This window comes from Centropristis striata, chromosome 5 (assembly GCF_030273125.1).
Source record: "Centropristis striata isolate RG_2023a ecotype Rhode Island chromosome 5, C.striata_1.0, whole genome shotgun sequence".
Taxonomy (NCBI): domain Eukaryota; kingdom Metazoa; phylum Chordata; class Actinopteri; order Perciformes; family Serranidae; genus Centropristis; species Centropristis striata.
The window spans coordinates 15301901-15322886 of NC_081521.1; the positions used below are offsets into that span (position 1 = coordinate 15301901).

A 20986-nucleotide genomic window follows, 5' to 3' on the forward strand; every position below is an offset into this window, starting at 1 on the left:
ATTGCTACTGTTTTTATTGCTATAATTATTGTAATATTTGTATTATAATTATTATTATAATATTTAATTATTATTGTTATTTGTTGTTTACTATGACTTTTATACATTGATTTTTCAATTATTATTATTACAGTTGTTATTAATATTATTTTTATTATAGTAGAACTACAACTGTTTTATTGCTATTATTTGTATTATTATTATTATTGTTTTTATTATAATTATAATTGTTATAATTTGAATTTAAATTTTAAATTATTATTACAACATTTATTGTTAGTATTATTTTATTATTATTTTATTATTACTACTGTTTTTATTACTATGATTATTAAGTTATTATTTTTGTTACTATAATTATAACTGTTTTTATTATTGTTATTTGTTGTTTATTATGACTCTTATTATTTGATTTTTAATTATTATTATTTCAGTTATTAATAGTTGTATTATTCTTATTAGTTATTACTCCTTTTTTATTTATATAACTATTGTTATAATTCTTGTTGATATTTTCATTATTATTATTATTTGTGTCCGTCTAATAGTAATATTATAGAAATGTATTATCTTAATATTGGACTAATGCTGTTGTAATAATATTGTAATATGTTGTGTTAATATAAAAATAATATCATAGAAAGAAATAATGTTCATCATTATATTTTGACTTTATACAGTCTATGCTTTATACCTTAAATAGGATATTTATTTATTTTTCAGGGACTTCCTGTTTCCTTGTTAAAAATATTTTCCCTCTTATTTTGAAGGCGCAGAAAGCGGAAGCGGCGGTCCTGACGTCACAGGGCGGAAGCAGTGGAGCAGCTGAACTTTAGTTTCAGAGTTTCAACAAAGTTTTAATTTGTTATTTGTTCTGGTTCGGATGGTCCGGACCGCCCAGGGTCCCGGTCTGAAGGGTCCCGATGTTAGCTGTTAGCTGTTAGCTGTTAACCGTTAGCTCTGGGAGGACCGGGAAGTCAGAGCCATGTCGGACCAGATCGGGACCCGCACCGGGCCGTTCCTGTACGAGCTGCCGCCCACCGTCCTCTGGAAGTTCTGCCGCCTCATGGACGGGCTGTCGGACCTGGACTGGACCCGCTTCGGTGAGTCAGAACCAGGACCGAGACCGTGAGCTAACAGCTAACACAGTGAAAGTCTCTAATCTGATTATTCATAAATATTACATAACTAAAACGGGGAAAGTCCCAGAGAGAGACTCTGATTATTATAAATATTAATAAATAGAAATAAATATTAAATAACTAACATGGTGAAAGTCCCAGAGAGAGTCTGATTATTATAAATAGTAATAAATATAAATAAATATTAAATAACCAGCATGGTGAAAGTAACTGAGAGAGAATCTCTGATTATTAATAAATAATAATTAATGTTTATTACAGTTACTCTGAATAATAATAAATATTAAATAACTAACACGGTGAAAGTCCCTGAGAGACTCTGATTATTAATAAATAGTAGATAATAAATAATGGTTTATCACAGATACTCTGTTTATTATTAAATAATAATAGATAATAAATAATATTGAAGAAATAATAGATAATAAATACTGTTTTATCACAGTTACTCTAATTATTAAAAAAATATAAAGTAATAGATAAATAATAATAATGTTTTATCACAGTCACTCTGATTACTAACAAAGAATAACTAACTAACAAGGTGAAAGTGAGAGAAACTATACTCTAATTAATAATAAATAATAAATAATGTTTTATCACAGTTACTTATTAGTTATTTTTTATTAATTAATTCATTATCCTTAACCGCTTAGGTCGCGGGGGGCTGGAGCCTATCCCAGCTGACATTGGGCGAAAGACGGGGTACACCCTGGACAGGTCGCCAGACTATCACAGGGCTGACATGTAGATACAGACAATCACACTCTCATTCACACCTACGGGCAATTTAGAGTCACCAATTAACCCTAAGTGCATGTTTTTGGAGTGTGGGAGGAAGCCGGACTAACTGGCAACCCTCTTGCTGTTAGGCAGGAGAGTGCTAACCACTACACCACTGACTGTGTAGCCCCTGATTTTTTAATAAATATTAAATAACTAACACGTTGGAAGTTCCTGATCCAGAGAGAGACTTTACTCTGATATTAATAAATAATAAATAATGTTTCATCACAGATACTCCTATTATTTATAAATAATAAATTATGTTTTATCACAGATTAAACTGTATAACAAACATCTAGAAAAGGTCAATATATTTAATTCAACTTTACTTGTTTTACTTTAACAGTTATTATTGATGATTATTTACTTTAACAGTTTATTGTTGAACACATTATAATTATTTATATATTCAGTATTTGTTATTGATTACAAAATTATTACTAAACCGTTCGTAAACATTATTTGTTATTATTATTTATTTTATTATAAAGTTAAAGATGATGATGATGATGATTAATAATAATCTTAATGAATGGTTAATAAATACTTTGTAAAGCATCTATAATGAAGAAGATAAACTGCAGATTAATCAATAAAGATTAATTAATGATAATAATAATGATAATAATAACAATAATTATAATAATGATAATAATAATAATAATATTGATGAATGTGCCTGAAGCCTCGGAGGTCCTGGAGGACCAGACCGCCGTGCGATTGGCTGAGAGGAGAGAGAGGCGGACCGAGTGGGTGATGACCACATGGGAGACCAGGAACGGACGCGTGTGGCAGCTGATTGACCTGCTGGAGCGCCTGCAGCTGCTCCACCCCCGTGATGTCATCCTCAGCTGTGAGTTCATCTGATGACCTCTGTGGGGTCAAAGGTCAAACACGGCAGCTAACCCCTCTCTCTCTCTCTGCAGGGGTGTCCGATCAGAAGCATCCTCCTGCTGCTGTCTATGACCCTCCTCCCAAACGGTCTGAGGCCCCACCCACACTGAGCACCTGCAGACTGAGCACGACAGGTAACACACACACATACACACATACACACACACGCATAGACACAGATATACACACACAAATTTGGTAGAATTTGGTAGAGGCTGAAAATTTGCTTTAAACGTCCTTTGCAGCAGAGGAGTAATAAATATGCCTAGATTAACAAAACCTTCTGTTGCCCATCTGAAAGGTGATAAGCCGGGGGGAGGGAGTGGTGCACCTGATCCAATGGCATGGCCTTTGACTTACTAAAATTTATTTTGTAACCAGAAAACTTACTGAACTCATTAATAACAGTAAGGACTGACATAATGGATATTTCCGGTTGAGTGATAAACAGTAAAACGTCATCGGCATACAGGGAAATCTTATGTTGTCTGTGATTAATTGATATACCATCAACAGTTGAGTGGGTTCTAATGGCTTCTGCCAGTGGCTCAATTGCGATCGCATAAATATAAATAACAAAGGCGATAAGGGACACCCTTGACGTGTGCCCCTCCCTAGAGCAAAATAGGGAGAACATTTACCATTGGTGAAAACAGCCCCTAGTGGATTATGATAAAGCAACTTGACCCATTGAAAAAACTTCAAATTCCTTGAGTGTAAAAAATAAGAAATCCCATTCTATACGGTCGAACGCTTTTTCTGCATCCAATGACACTACCATACCTTTAAGATTGTTTTGCTGACACAGCTGAATAATGTTGAGTAACCTTTTAACATTATTACGAGTTCCTTCCAGTAATAAACCCTGACTGGTCGTTATTAATGATAAATGGAAGGATTTTCTCTAGTCTTAAGGCTAGTATTTTAGATAGAATCTTGAAGTCAAGATTTAGTAAGCTTATAGGTCGGTAGGATGAGTACACATCCACTGGTTTATCCTTCTTAAGAATCAGGCTAATATTCGCCTCTGTAAGCGTTTTTGGAAGAGCTCTCTTCTCAAAAGAGTGATTGAACATGGCAAGTAAAGGTTTCACCAACAGCGGCTTAAAATGTTTATAAAAATCCGAGCTAAAGCCATTAGGACCCGGAGCCATTCCTGATTGTAAAACACGAACTGCTTCAGTTCGTGTTTTACAATCACTATTCTTCACTATTTCTGTATATACACTGCACACACACACACACACACACACACACACACACACACACACACACATTTACCATCAGTGTATTCAGCTGCTGCTCATCTTCTTCTGTTGTTTATTCAGTAGATAAAGGAGGAGGACACCCCCTCCCCAGACCGGCCCCGCCCCCCCCCGACCTGCAGTCTGAGCTCCACTGGCCCGCACAGGTCACACACACACACACACACACACACACACACACACACACACACACACTGCAGCAGCAGCAGCAGGGTGATGGTGATGATGATGATAATGATTCCTCAGACCGGCCCCGTGGTGGCGAGCAGCAGCGGCGTGATGTGCTGGTCGTACGAAGAGGTGCATGCTGGGACGGAGGGGTTCTCCCCCTCCCTGCAGGTGGGCGAGGGGGGGTTCGGCGTGGTGTACCGTGCAACGCTCAGGAACACTGACTGCGCTGTCAAGAGACTCAAACAGGTCGGCCAATCACAGCACAGCGGGGACAGTCACATGACACACAGCCCTACACATACACACTGTGTTTATACATAAACATTTAAATGTGTTTTTGTTGTTGTTGGTGCAGGACTGTGAGATGGACTGGACTCTGCTGAGGGACAGCTTCCAGACTGAAGTGGACAAACTGTCAAAGTGAGTCACAGAAATGTGTTTATATATTTACATAAATATATATTATATATGTGTGTGTATATATATTATATGTTTATATTTATGTATATATTATATATGTGTATTTATATATATTATATATGTATATTTATATATATATGTATGTGTGTGTTTGTATATATATATATATATATATATATATTAGGGGTGGAACGGTTCACAAAATCCACGGTTCGGTTCAGTTCACGGTTTTATGTTAACGGTTTTCGGTTCGGTTCGGTATACGTTGATTGTTAGGAAAATCAATTGTGTCTTGTATAGTCGGGTTAAAACTGAAAGAATGAAGCAGTCTAACATTTGATTCATCATTGTGAGAGAAGAGACATTGCTAGTTCCAACATGTGCTTCATTTACTTGGCAAACACAGTTATCTTTAACAAAGAAGCATAGGCTCTATCAACACTTGACTGAGGTCCCTTTGTTTGAAATTAACTCAAAAATAATGTTGACATGTATCAATTCCCTGATTATCAGTACTTCATGGAAAACAAAATAAATCATCCAGTAAATAATCATCAATATAAAATGTAGCTTAAACCAAACTAACACATACTGCACTGCAACTTCCATTCTGTCACTGCTTCTGTCAGTGCTTCAGAGAGATGCTCGCTAGTATGGCTCTCATAAAGGGGGCGTGTCTGTAAAACGGAGCCTTTCATCTGTCATTCTGAGGTAATGTAATGGGCAGTCACCATCAGGAAACTTTCAGTAGCCCTAGAGGTCCATCCATCAGTAGTTAGCGCTACAGAGGCTGTGTCAGACAACTCTTTAACAATTCCTTGTCGGATCTCTTCATAAAGTGCAGTAATTACCGTGTTGCTTAAGTGTTTGCGGGAGGGGATTTTATATCGTGGCTCCAGTGCTTTAATAATAGAACGGAATAGTGTTGCCGTTAGCGTAAACAACACATGTTGCACAATGCTTGCACACTGTCGCACTTTTGTCAACTTTCTTACCGCCGCCATCGTAGGTCACTCTAAGTCTTCTTCTTCTTCTTCTAACTCTGGCTCTTTCCCACTCACCATACCCTCACATTTCTCCACAACAACTGACCCACTACTCTTTCTATCTGCTACACCCGGCTCACTGCTTCGCTTGTTGTTGTTTACTACTGGTGGTTGGCTTTAGGCGCAGTAGCGCCACCTTTTGCTCTGGAGTGTACACGCTTCGCCCCTCATGAGAAAAATGAGCAGCGCATGAACCAAACGCAACACACGCAAATTGAACCGAGACAGTCGAACCAAACAATTCTGACGGTTTTCATGAACCGTTCCATCCCAAATATATATATATATATATATATACACATACACATTACACATATGTGTATATATATATATACTTATGTATATATATGTAATAATACAATATATTTATGTGTTTCCTGTTTGTGTGCTTCAGGTTCAGACATCCGAACATTGTGGATCTGTTGGGTTTCAGTGAAGGAGGAGGCTCAGTGTGTCTGATCTACAGCTACATGGAGAAAAGATCACTGGAGGACCAGCTGCGCAACAACGTAACACACACACACACACACACACACACACACACACAGACAGCCTTTTATATAAGAGTTAAATAATTTTGTTCAGAGAGGACTTCTGGGCTGGTGCGCTACATGGTGGCAGCATAGAGCGTCAGGTTCCTGACAGTAGTAATTAAAAGTTGCCTGATATAACTCAAATTCAGTCGTAGATGGACTCAAGAAAGAGCAGATATAGCGGGCTAATGAGAATGCCTAAAAAAGTGAAGAAAAGTTCCACACAGAATAAAAACCTTGATGAAGAAGAAGACTGTGCGCTGTTACAAGCTAGCAGCAACATGGAGGACGAGGTGCAGACAGACACGGACCTGGAGCAAAGCCGCAATGTTAACTTGGGCTTGATCCTGAAAGAGCTGCGAGAATTCCGAAAGGACTTGTGTCAGCAACTTGGCATGGCATGGAATCGCCACAATCGAGACCCGGATCCAGACAACGGAGGAAGGTTAAACGGAGCTGGTTAAACTTCAGGGACAGATGGAGGCTAAACTGACTGATCTAACATCAAAACATCCTACCCCAGATAATAAACCTAGATCAGACAGGCTTTATTAAACAGAGGCAAACACAGGACAACATCCGCCGAACGCTTCATTTGACTGAACATATACTGAGTCTTGACGCAGAAAAGGCCTTCGATCGGGTCAACTGGGAGTTCTTATATAGAGCTCTACAAAAATTTGGATTTCATCAAACATTTGTCAAAACCATTCAAGCACTTTACAGTAAAAATTAACATCTTACCCAGAATTATTTATTTTTTCCAGACTTCCAGTTGAAATAAGTGATAAAAAATGTATATAAGAAAACCAAGGATCACATTTAAAACTCTGCAATTAGCAAAGGGTAAAGGAGGACTTGCACTCCCATGCTTCAAGGACTACTATATCAGCCCAATTGAGGATTTTGTTTTGCTTGTGCAACTCTGATTACCAGGCGAGATGGAAAGAAATTGAAGAGGGCATGTCCGGGGAAATTCCGATTCAGGCAAGATAAAAGATTAATTAGAAACTTAATGGAAACAAGCAATAAATGGATGAATTGGTGTTTGAAAATATGACTAAACACTATTCATAAAAATGATCCGCTTGAAGAGATAAAGATTCTGAGATGGTGCTCACATGACGTCGACTTTATTCCAAACAAATTAGACGTCAGCTATAAAGGATGGGATAATCGGGGCCTCACTTCATGTTGCACTTTTTTTAACCAGGGGTCGGTGAGCAGTTTTGAGGCATTGAAAAGACCACATGGCTTAAAGAATAGTGATTTTTATAGATTTCTTCAGGCAGGCCATCATATCAATAGTTTGATCCCAGAGAGCCAAAAAGTGTTTGAAAACAATTTGTTTAAGATTCTTATTAGTGCCTATAAGGCAGACTCAGGGCTTAAAATAACCTCAAGACTGTATAAGGGAGTTAAAACAACAAGTAGCACCTACATTAAACAAAAATGGGAAAGGGATACTAATAGTCATATTACAGAGGAAACTTGGAAGAAATATTGTGAATTTCAATGGAAAATAACAAGCTCGACCTCCTGGAGAGTGTTTGGGTGAAAGAGTCTCAGCAGATTCTTTATCACACTTGTTCAGCAGTCACATCACTCAGGTTCTTCCAGCTGTTGGAGAAAGTGTGGCTCCCAGGAGGCAAATCATTATCACTTGTTCTGGGCCTGTCCAAATTTAAATGCTTTCTGGCGTAAGATCTACATAGAATCAGTGACAATATTTGGGACAAACATTGCTTTTATTTGGGATAAATTCCTTTTTGGGCTTCTGCACTCTACATCCTCAAATAAAAACACAAATTACCTTTTGGCACTGAGTGTAGCTGCTAAAAAAAGCTATAACAAGGAGATGACTTAAGCCAGACAGCCCATCTATAGACGAGTGGTATGACATCATCTACGAAATTTTTGTAATGGAATTTTTTTTTTGAAGCCTCACAGAGAAAGTGATTCTCACTTCTGTTTTACTACTTACTAAACAATGTGTGTGTGTGTGTTGTAGGAATGTGTGCTGTCCTGGCCTCAGAGACTTGCCGTGGTTAAAGGGGCGTCGGCGGCGCTGCAGTTCCTCCACTCACCACCTGACGGACACCCGCCGCTGATCCACGGAGACGTGAAAAGGTCTCAGAGTGTCTCAGAGCATCTTGCCTGCTGCGTCCTCGTCCCCCTGGTCTCAGCTGTCTGTATCTTTGTGTTTCTGCAGCTCCAACATCCTGCTGGACCGCCACCTGGAGGCCAAGCTGGCGGACTTTGGCCTGGCCCGGGTGGTGCGCCGCGGCCCACCGGGACGATCTGCGACTCAGACGGCGTCTGTCGGTAGGACAGCCACGGTGAGAGGAACGCTGGCGTACCTGCCCGATGAGTATGTTAGGAACGGAGAGCTTGGGACCGCTGTGGACGTGTACAGCTTTGGAGTGGTGAGACGCCGTTGGGGCTGATGGGAAATGTGGTCTGTTAGGGTCGGACAGGTGTTTGTTACAGCTGATTAAACAAACCGTTAATGAGTGTGCTTAAAAAAGCACACTATATACTATTCACCAGGCTTGTTCCTAGATTTTATTTTTCCGTGTTTTCCGTGTCGACTACTCCTCCCAGAGTTTTGGTCGCACATACACTAAAAAGGTATCAAATCGACCGGCTTGGCCATGACAAGTGTGCTATGACTTTCTTAATTTTTCTTCACAAAACACATATGTAGACGTTCAGGAAGAACACAGGATACTCAAAGTGAAGTCGGTTCACCAAACTACGGTTTGGACAAAAAATGCTTTCTGTTTGAGGGGAACTTTCAGCTGCTTTTCTGTCTGTGGTGTCAAATGGAACAGGAGCAGTTGATTGCTCTGCTCTGATTGGTGGCCGCCACCTGGCCCTGGTTGCCTGCCCCTCAAACATTTTCTAGTTGTTGTTTTAATTTGTTTTATTCTGCTGATTACTGACATGAAAACTTTTTATATTTCTTCAGTTTGTCATTCAAACTGTCATGAAAAGATATTCTCAACATTTGTTACAAATAAAAACGTATAAACTGGGGCGTCCCGGAGGCTCACACTGGTAGAGCGCTTACCATGAAGGCCGTGTGCTTGCTGCAGCGGACCCGGGTTCAAATCCGGCCTGAGGTCCCTTTGCTGCATGTCTTCCCCTCTGTCTCCCCCTTTCTATCTGTCTCTATCTAGTAAAAGCAGTAAAAATGCCAAAAAAATAATCTTTTAAAAAAACGTATAAACTGCAGCGGTCAGTGATAATGTCATCGCCTCCTGTTCCAGGTGCTGTTGGAGGTTCTGACGGGCCGGCGAGCACTGGAGAGACACGGGACGTCAGACAGATACCTGGTCAGAACATGTTATGTTACAGGATCATCTCAATGAATTAGAACATGATGGAAAGTCCATTTCCAGTAGTTCAAGTCAAATAGTCCCAACCAAGTATTGAGTCATATAGATGGACATACTTTTCAGAGGCCAACATTTCCATATTAAACATACTTTTTAAAACTTTATTGTGTTATCCCTGACTATTTTTTTTATCTATTTATATTATGTATGGCACAGGTTGCTGTTTCATATTTTTTTATATCAAGAATGGTCAAATAAAATCAATCAATCAATCAAAAAACTTTTCTATCATATTCTAAGTTATTGAGAGGCACCTGGATATGCATATTAAATCATAAATAGTGTTTTCTAGTTGCTGTGATGTTTGACTCAGTGGTTCTGGTTCTGGTCCTGGTTCTGGGTGTGTAGAAGGACCTGGTGGAGGAGGTGGAGGACAGTCCGAGTGGTTTGTCTGCAGCGTCCTGGAGGAGACATCTGGACCGGCGGCTGGTCTCAGGTCAGTGCAGGTCTTCTCTGTGTAACAGTGTCAGTAGTTGTGTTTGTGTTGGACCTGTCCATCAGCTGTTGCTCTCTGCTGGTCCTGCAGGCGGCGCTGTGGAGCCACCCGGCTGCATGCAGCTGCTGTCTCTGTCCTGCAGAAGTCTCAACAAGAAGAGGAAGAAGAGACCGGCCATGAGCGAGGTCAGACCACAACCACTGACTCATATATATACATCTCCAGAAATACTAATAATATAAATTAAATGAGACAGAAATATACTGCCCTGCAAAGGGCAGTATATTAAATAACATTTTTACAATAATGAGACTCAGTCACCTGTCTGTTTCTATCTCTCTCTGTCCTCCTGCAGGTCTTTGACAGACTCCAAGACCTGTATGTCTCTACCAGCTCCTCCCTGTCCCTGCCCAGACCAGTCCGTCCCCTGGACTCCAGTGTGGGATCTCTGTCCAACCAGCTGTCCAGACTGGGACCCCTGGAGGACACGTACCAGGCCTCCCCATCCTCCCTCTGCTCCCTCCCCCCTCCTCACCCGCTGCACTCCTCCTCCTCCTCCTCCTACTCCTCCTCTGTCTCCTCCTCCGTCTCATCTTCCCTCAGCGGCCCCTGTGAGACAGATGAGAGTCGAGGTTTCTCTCAGTACGACCTCCGCTCCGGGTCCGGGTCCGGGTCCGGTTCTAACGGGACCGGGTCTAACGGGACCAGGTCTCTGTGTCCGTCTAGCAGAGAACAGCTGAGCCGGCCGTCTGTCCCCACTGAGGACCAGTACAACTTCCCCCCACAGCCCAGCGGGGCCGGGGCCCCCCCAGGACCGGACCCAGGGGGCCAGGCCTCAGCCGGACTCTTTCTGTCTCCTGCAGGGTCCCTGCAGTCGGGGTCCCCAGGGCCCTCAGGTACGACAAGACCAAATTTCTTCCTGTTTCCAGACAAATATAAAGTTTCAGTTACAAACCAAAAATACACAGGAAACACGGTTAATGTTTAATGGTTGATTAATCCTTCATCTGCAGATCACTGAGGACACACCAGATCACCTCAAAACATGTTAGAAACATGTTAAAAACATTTCAAACATATTTTGGAAATATGTTGAAAACAAGTTAAAAATATGTTAAAAACATGTTAAAAATGTTTTAGAAATATGGTAAAAACACGTTAAAATATGTCACGTTAAAAACATGTTAAAAATATTTTAGAAATATGTTAAAAACATGTTGAAAATTCTGTTAAAAATATGTTAGTAAGATGTTGAAAATATGGTAAAAATATATTTAAAATATGTTCAAAATAAGTTCGGCAGTCTTTCTATTTTGCCTGAATTTTTTAACGGCAAAAAAACCCTCTGACAAACATTATGTCAGTCATGTCTGCGTCTGTGTTACTCAAGTTAGCGGTGTAATGCAGCTGTAAAACCACCACCTGCACTGCAGCAGAATTTAAAGAAAATGTGTCTTTTTTTATGGCATTATTTCAAAATGTTTATTAGTAATTATGGTTTATTGACTCACAACCTTTTGGCTTCAGTTGTACACTTTTTTTTTTTTAAAGATGATTTTTTGGGCATTTTTGCTTTATTGAAAGTGATAGATAGAAAGGGGGAGACAGAGGGGAGGACATGCGGCAAAGGGAAGTCAGGCCAGATTTGAACCCGGGTCCGCCGCAGGAAGGACTCAGCCTTAATGGTACGCGCTCTACCAGTGTGAGCCACCGGGACGCCCCTGGTTGTACAAATTTTATTGATATTTTACTTGTGGGACCACCACCCACAGAGTGAGGCATAAGGGTCATGTGCACTGTGAGCCAGGCGGCAGGCGAAGGCAGGAACCTGGGCGTGCTGACCCCGGCTTCAGCAGCTCTGGAGATGCGGAACGTCACCCCGTTGGCCCACAGTGTGGGCTCTGGAACCAAACTCCTGGAGAGAGGCTGGACTCTCTTGCCCAGGGTGAGAGGCACCGGGCGGGTGTGGGGATATTCACAAGCCCCTGGCTGAGCGCTGCTGTGTTGGAGTTCTCCCCGAGGAACGAGACGGTCGCCTCCTTGCGGCTGCAAGTCGAGAGGAGAAGGTCTCTGACTGTTACCACACCTGGCTTTCTTGGAGTCTCTGGGTAGTGTCCTGGAAGGGGTACCACCTGGGGACTCTACATAGAGTTGCTCATAAGTGTACTTGGTACCAGAGCACTCTAGGCCAAAGATCGATGATCGATTTCATTGTCGTATCGTCAGATCTGTGGCAGCATGTTTTGGAAACTCAGGTGAAGAGAGGAGCACCTGGTGGTGAGGTGGATCAGGTGGTGGGGAGGCCTTCATGTCTAAAGGAGCCAGCTGAGGTGGTTTGGGCATCTGGTAAGGATTCTCCCGAGCGCCTCCTGTTAGGGTGTCCCGGACATGTCCAACTGGTAGGAGGCCCTGGGGAAGACCCAGAACACATTAGAGGGATTATCTCTCTCGCCTGGCCTGGGAACGCCTCAGGGTCCCCCAGGAGGAGCTGGACGTTGTGGCTGGGGAGTGGGACGTCTGGAATTCCCTGTTTAACTTACTGCCCCCGCGACCCGGCCCCGGATAAACGGAGGAAAATGGATGAGTGGATGGATGGATGGATGGATGGGTGGATGGATATTTTACTACATTAAAATAAAAGAGAAAATGTTCAATATCGGATATGTGTTTAATAAAGCTGTCTCGTGTCTCTCAGTCCTCATGAATCCCAGTAAACAACGTTTCCTGCAAAAGAAAACTTTGTACGATGAAGGAAAGATTGAGACTCCAGAGCTGCTGTCGTCTGATGACCTCTGTACGTTAAACATATAAATACATGTAAATGCATATAAATATATATTAATACATTTACAATACTCTTGTCAGCATTAGATATTCAGATCAAATGTTTTATCAGTTTTTTTTATTCTCTTATTTAAATCTCTGTGTTTCACACACTTTTCTCTGATTTTATTGAGCTCAGACGGCAGCAGGGGGCCGGAGGAGAGCGACGAGCTGGATTACCTTCCTGTGGAACACGACTGACACGAGCAGCTGGAACTGATCCTCACAAAGCAGTTTGTGTTCTGACCTGCAGGAGGTGCCGCCGCGCCCCTCAGAGACTCTGGAACCCTGCAGGCCTGAGGAGCTCACAGCTGCATTTTTTGTGCTGTCTAGCAGGGGGCGACTCCACCAGCTGCATGGAAGTCTATGAGAGAAGGATCTATGACCTCAGTGAACATTGTGATAATTTAAAGTCACAGAGCAGGAAGCAGGGAGGGGGCGGGGCCACAGGGTGATTGACAGGTCACTGTTTGACCTTTGACCCTTACACATCCTGTTTTCACTTGATCACAGTGACCTGGAACATTTTTAACATCTTGTTCAGTTGGACTAAAAGACTTGTGAAACCATCATGTTTCATCATAAAGAACAGATGAAGATGTTTCCTTTGTTTTCTGTAGGAAGGTAAACGATGACTTAACTTTTATGAAACAGATTCACAGATTACAGTGTCACACCAACAATAAACAGTATTTAATTGCAGCGTTCTCTCCACTGAGTTATTATATTATTATTATTATGTTATCTATCACTATTTAGAGCCTCTGAAGCTGGTAGGAAGTGAGGTTGGCCATGTCACTGATCACAGCTACAACTAAAAACAAACAGATTTTGTCCATATTTGAAGAACTTGAAATAAATGCAATAGAATAGTCTGTTGATCATGGTATGAGTACAGTACGTCCAAAAATATTTTTAAAACATCACAGACAAAGAACAGTATGTCCAAAAAGATAAAAAAAAACAGTCAAACTGTAATTTGTCCAAAAGCGAAAGAAAAAAAAAAACCCACTTTGAAATAGTTAATTAATAATGGTGAAAGTATAATACATCCAAAGGAACATGAAACAGCAAATTAAAACTTGTCCAAAATTTGAAGGGGAAAAAAAAATGTAGAAGTATAGTAGGTACTATCTAAGACTCATGTGTACTGTTTTGATTTCCGGCATTTGTTATTATTACTCTTCATCAAGATATTTTCTGTATGTTTTTTTTTTTTGTTATATTATTGTAACATTATTTAGGTAAAAAGCATCAAATAAACACACACAATTTTTCTGCCTCTTTCTGCAACGGACATTTAAATGTTTGTTATATATGTCATTATAAACTGTGCACTATACTATAGTGTTTTGACAACATGCTATATCATTTTTGGACATCCCATAATATGGTGTTTTTCTGGACAAACTATACTACCACATGTATCAATAGACTACAGTCGACCCATTTGAAACATTTTTATGCATTTTAAAATTTGAGAAAAATCGTCAAATTTTAAAATGACCAAAAATACATATGAGAACATAGTGTTACCAGAAATGAAAACATACCATATTATGGGATGAAAAATGGCCTCTTCGACAAAAAGTCATCCTGTCGATTTTTGTCAAAAATGGTCAAATTTTAAAATGCCTCAAAATGCTTAAAATGGGTCAATTATAGTCTGTTGATACACGTAGTAATAAAATAACAAAAAAACACCATGTTATGGGATGTCCAAAAATGACCTAGAAGAAAAGGTCATACTATATATAGCATGTCGATTTTTGTCAAATTTCAAAGTCAAATTTTAAAATGCTTCAAATTGGTCAATTAAGGTCTGTTGATACGTGAAGTTGTATAGTTTGTCCATAAATGGCAAAAAAAAAAAAAAAACACACCATTTTATGGGATATCAGAAAATGAGGCAATCAAAAAAAAGTCAGTATGTCGATTTTTGTCAAAAATGCTCAAATTTTAAAATGCCTCAAAAATCTTTAAATGGGTCAATTATAGTCTGTTGATACATATTAGAGTATAATGTGGCCATAAATTACAGAAAACACTATATTATGGGGTGTCCAAAAATGACCCCATCAAAAAAAGGCATGTCGATTTTTGTCAAAAATGGTCAAATTTTAAAATGCCTCAAAATGCTTAAAATGGGTCAATTATAGTCTGTTGATACACGTAGTAATAAAATAACAAAAAAACACCATGTTATGGGATGTCCAAAAATGACCTAGAAGAAAAGGTCATACTATATATAGCATGTCGATTTTTGTCAAAAATTCAAATTTCAAAGTCAAATTTTAAAATGCTTCAAATTGGTCAATTAAGGTCTGTTGATACGTGAAGTTGTATGTTTGTCCATAAATGGCAAAAAAAAAAAACCCACACCATTTTATGGGATATCAGAAAATGAGGCAATCAAAAAAAAGTCAGTATGTCGATTTTTGTCAAAAATGCTCAAATTTTAAAATGCCTCAAAAATCCTTAAATGGGTCAATTATAGTCTGTTGATACATATTAGAGCATAATGTGGCCATAAATTACAGAAAAACACTATATTATGGGGTGTCCAAAAATGACCCCATCAAAAAAAGGCATGTCGATTTTTGTCAAAAATGGTCAAATTTTAAAATGCCTCAAAAATCTTAAAATTGGTCAATTATAGTCTGTTGCATATTAATAAGAGTATAATAGTAAAGAGTATTAGTAAGAGTATAACGTGGCCATAAATGACAGAAAAACGCAATGTCCAAAAATGACCCCATCAAAAAAAGTAATCGTATAGCATGTGGATTTTTGTCAAAAATTGTCAAATTTTAAAATGCCTCAAGGTGAGCTGACTGTCAGATCATCTGTCGTTTGAAAATAAACCATGAAAATAATCAGAAAACATCTGGACAATTCTATGAGTTGACGGACTGGACCAGCAGCTAACTGTCACTTTCTGTCACCAGTTAGGCTCCGCCCACAGAATACCTCATCATTGTTGGTAAACAGTAAACAGGTCTATAGTCTGTAGTCTTAAATCTAAAAAAAACCTCAGAGTATAGTCTGTCATTTATTATTATAAACACTGATGTTTCTGTTCCAGGTCGTAGTTCTGCTGTTTAACCCTTCTGCCCTCCTCTGGCATTATGTTACACTTGAGGCATGAATTTTTGCAGCAACTTTTCTTTTTAGTAACATTTTTTAAATCAATTGTCTTTAACCCTTACATGTCTTTTATACTCCATTGGTGCATTTAATACCCTCTGGTGACCTTCGTGGAAAAATCGTCCATGCACACAGCAACTGCTATTAAATCACCATACATCAATATTTTTTTTCAGATTTTTTTCATAAATCTCTTGGATATGTCAAACATTAGCAACAACATTGATTTGATTGCATTATTATTTTTTATGTAGTAATAGATACTCCCTCTGGTGACCTTTGTGGCCAAAAAAGGCCACACACACATCAACTGCTATTAAATCCCCATCCATCAGTATTTTTTTCTGCCCCAAGGGCATAAGGGTTAATATAAATATATATATCATAATGTCATTTCTCTGACTGATCCTCACACACGCACACACTGATGGTATATAAATAGTGTTTCTTGTTCTCGTCCTGTTGTGTGACCTTATGTATATATGTTTAACCTAAAGCTATGATGCACTGGTCCCCATGTTTCCATAAGAACAGGTGACCTCATAGTTTGTGCTACCTATAGTCAGTGTGTGTGTGTGCAGAGCTCCAGCAGGATTTGGGAGCTTTGTCGTGGAGCCTGGCTGGAATGTGTCCAGCTGTTCTGTCTCTCAGCAGACAGAAATCCAGTTTGCTTTATATTTTATTCTTATTTCTTCTTTATATTCTCTTGATAATGTAACACCTTGTAGCCTGTATAATGTATGTACAGTGAGAGCCTCAGTGACTCTGCAGGGTCACAGTTCTGTCAGATGTCTGCAACATCCAAATATAACAGGTATTGCTCCAACATTCACCAACTGCCATCAGAATGATAATCTGCACATTCTTACAATACAAACTCAAATCTGTATTGTTTTCAAAAGTCCTGTATGGCTCACACACAACACACAACACACACACACACACACACACAACACACACAACACAACACACACAGACACACACACACGCACACACACACACACACACACACACACACACTGTATCTTACAGTGATCCAGCTTCAGCAATTTAATTTGGACATTTGGCGTGTGTGTGTGTGTGTGTGTGTGTGAGTGATGGTGACTGACAGCAGGGGGATTGAGGGGCTCAGGGTCTTTTGGCGTCTCTCTGTTGTTTAACTAAAATAAGTTTATAGCCTATTGTTCTGTGTGAGTGTGTGTGTGTGTGTGTGTGTGGCTGGTATGACAGGTGTGTGAGTGTGTGTTATGGCTCATATGTACAGGGTTTATACAGCATTATAAGGAATTAGCACTGTGTGTGTATGTGTGTGTGTGTGTGTGTGTGTGTGTGTGTGTGTGTGTGTGTGTGTGTGTTTGTTTGTGTGTGACAGTTTACTGCACGTTTTATTTCCATGATTAGAACTCCTACAAAGTATTAATGTATATAATTCTGCCTCCTCTGATTAATCTATCTGATGCAGTTCCTTGTGTGGCCACTGGAGGCTCCCACATAGAATTATCCTGCTGATGAGAACTGGACAGGGAGTCTTTCTTTCTTTCTTTCTTTCTTTCTTTCTTTCTTTCTTTCTTTCTTTCTTTCTTTCTTTCTTTCTTTCTTTCTTTCTTTCTTTCTTTCTTTCTTCCCTCCCCTCTTCCCTTCCTTCCTCCCACCCTCCTTCCCTAGTCCATCCCTCCTTCCATCCTTCCTTCCTTCCTTCCTTCCTCCATCCCTCGCTCCCTCCTTCCCTCCTTCCTTCCTCCCTCCGTCGCTCTGACTCCCAGCCAGAGGGACCCTGTCAACAACGAAAATACATTGAATTTTAACATAATACTGATGAGAGCATCAGTGTGTGTGTGTGTGTGTGTGTGTGTGTACAGGGTGTTATTATGGGTGTGTGCGTATTTAGGCTTCAAACAAAGTTATTCCGGATTATAGAGAATTAACTGGACTGACAACTGGAGAGAGAGAGAGAGGGAGAGAGAGAGAGAGTTTGTGTATGTATATGTGTGTGTGTGTGTGTGTGTGTGTGTGTGTGTGTATATACATACATATATTGACATTGATATATTGTTGTCTTTATTTACTATTTTTACTTAATGAAATGTGTATTTGTCATTGATTTGTCTCAAACAAATATTTTATGTGTATTTAAGTGTATCTATTTAGTTTTATTGATTCTTATATCTTACTGTTATATAATTGTGCTGTCCACGTATTTGGAAAAAGTTGTACTTGTGATTTGGCAATATTGTTTTTTAACATTCGTGCCAATAAAGCCTTATTGAATTGAAATTGAAGAGAGAGCGAGGGATGGGTGGATTTCCTGTCAGCCTCATGCTCGTGTATTTGCTGTTTGGGTTTTATTTATCATTGGAAGTTCTGCAGCTCAGGATGCTTCAACTTAAGCAATTAATGCAATGATAATAATCTTTGTATTCCTCTTGTGAGTAAAGACAGTAGTTTTCCCTGAGAGACAAGTCAGATGAAGCTGAGTTTGTTCTCTGGAGCAGGAACAAGGAGGGAGGGAGAAGGAGGGAAGGAAGGAGGGAGGAAGGAAGGAAGGATATGAACGATATGTAGAACTGAGATTGTTCTGTGAACCAATCTGTTGTTCAGCTGGAAGAGGAGGGTTCCCCTCTCCACAGAGCTGCCTGTTGGTGTGGTAGTTAAGCTGTGATTGATTATTGGGGTTTAGTGAAGGTTTACAGTCAAATTAACTGGGACCCGGTCCAGGTCTGAGCCCGTGGTCCTGCCGGCTTCAGCAGGAATGTGTAACCTCCTGTGATCCTCCAGGACCATCATTCACCAACTTAAAGAGACATTTTAAGGACATGAAGTTAAGTGTCTTAACATTGCTGCAAGATTTCCTGCAGTAACACGAGCCCTCTCTGAGTCCTCCTAAGTCCCTCTACTATGTTTGGATAAAGGGATAGAGTAATCAGCAACATAAAGTCTAAATTCTGCAGGGAGCTACATAGAGGATAATGAGATACAGTCTGAAGAGGCTGCAGGTGAGACAGCAGCTGCTGTCAGTGCAAGTCACAGTTTAAAGAGTCAAAATAGCCTCAGACTGATGGTTTGATCCCACAGTGGATCTACCATTTCACTTTAACTGCACACAGAAATAAATACCACAACTCCTAAATAAATACCACAACTCCTAAATAAATACCACAACTCCTAAATAAATACAACAACTCCTAAATAAATACAACAACTCCTAATTAAATACCACAACTCCTAAATAAATACAACAACTCCTAAATAAATACAACAACTCCTAAATAAATACCACAACTCCTAAATAAATACCACAACTCCTAAATAAATACAACAACTCCTAAATAAATACCACAACTCCTAAATAAATACAACAACTCCTCAATAAATACAACAACTCCTAATAAATACCACAACTCCTAAATAAATACCACAACTCCTAAATAAATACCACAACTCCTAAATAAATACCACAACTCCTAAATAAATACAACAACTCCTAAATAAATACCACAAGTCCTAAATAAATACAACAACTCCTAAATAAATACAACAACTCCTAATAAATACCACAACTCCTAAATAAATACCACAACTCCTAAATAAATACAACAACTCCTAAATAAATGCCACAACTCCTAAATAAATACCACAACTCCTAAATAAATACAACTCCTAAATAAATACAACAACTCCTAAATAAATACAACAACTCCTAAATAAATACCACAACTCCTAAATAAATACCACAACTCCTAAATAAATACCACAACTCCTCAATAAATACAACAACTCCTAAATAAATACCACAACTCCTAAATAAATACCACAACTCCTAAATAAATACAACAACTCCTAAATAAAACCACAACTCCTAAATAAATACAACAATTCCTAAATAAATACCACAACTCCTAAATAAATACAACAACTCCTAAATAAATACCACAACTCCTAAATAAATACAACTCCTAAATAAATACCACAACTCCTAAATAAATACCACAACTCCTAAATAAATACAACAACTCCTAAATAAATACCACAACTCCTAAATAAATACAACAACTCCTAAATAAATACCACAACTCCTAAATAAATACCACAACTCCTAAATAAATACAACAACTCCTAAATAAATACCACAACTCCTAAATAAATACAACAACTCCTAAATAAATACCACATCTCCTAAATAAATACCACAACTCCTAAATAAATACAACAAGTCGTCACCACAGTGTGAATGAAACATGCTGAGTGCCAGGCCTCATTCATAGGCCTCATTCCCTAAATAAATACCACAACTCCTAAATAAATACAACAACTCCTAAATAAATACCACAACTCCTAAATAAATAAATAAATACAACAAGTCGTCACCACAGTGTGAATGAAACATGCTGAGTGCCGGGCCTCATTCATAGGCCTCATTCCCTAAATAAATACCACAACTCCTAAATAAATACAACAACTCCTAAATAAATACCACAACTCCTAAATAAATACCACAACTCCTAAATAAATACCACAACTCCTAAATAAATACAACTCCTAAATAAATACCACAACTCCTAAATAAATACCACAACTCCTCAATAAATACAACAACTCCTAAATAAATACCACAACTCCTAAATAAATACCACAACTCCTAAATAAATACAAAAACTCCTAAATAAAACCACAACTCCTAAATAAATACAACAATTCCTAAATAAATACCACAACTCCTAAATAAATACAACAACTCCTAAATAAATACCACAACTCCTAAATAAATACAACTCCTAAATAAATACCACAACTCCTAAATAAATACCACAACTCCTAAATAAATACAACTCCTAAATAAATACCACAACTCCTAAATAAATACAACAACTCCTAAATAAATACCACAACTCCTAAATAAATACCACAACTCCTAAATAAATACA

General features: G+C 39.0%; 1 protein-coding gene across 3 annotated transcripts; it reads left to right on the forward strand.

Moving 5' to 3' along the window:
• The first annotated feature begins 748 nt into the window (after positions 1-748).
• On the forward strand, positions 749-13619 carry irak1 (interleukin-1 receptor-associated kinase 1). 3 transcript variants are annotated; one of them, XM_059333591.1, is made up of 15 exons: positions 749-1103; positions 2614-2781; positions 2855-2956; positions 4151-4233; positions 4334-4504; positions 4614-4678; positions 6119-6233; positions 8269-8387; positions 8470-8683; positions 9530-9595; positions 10007-10094; positions 10185-10279; positions 10450-10990; positions 12790-12911; positions 13057-13619. In XM_059333591.1, the coding sequence occupies exons 1-14, from the start codon at positions 986-988 to the stop codon at positions 12903-12905; spliced, it is 2061 nt and encodes a 686-aa protein (XP_059189574.1). In that variant the 5' UTR covers positions 749-985; the 3' UTR covers positions 12906-12911; positions 13057-13619. The 3 variants fall into 3 exon arrangements, with proteins under 3 accessions (XP_059189574.1, XP_059189573.1, XP_059189572.1); XM_059333590.1 differs by having other exon boundaries at positions 751-1103; positions 4154-4233; positions 12790-12888; XM_059333589.1 differs by having other exon boundaries at positions 752-1103; positions 12790-12888.
• Positions 13620-20986: the final 7367 nt, after the last annotated feature.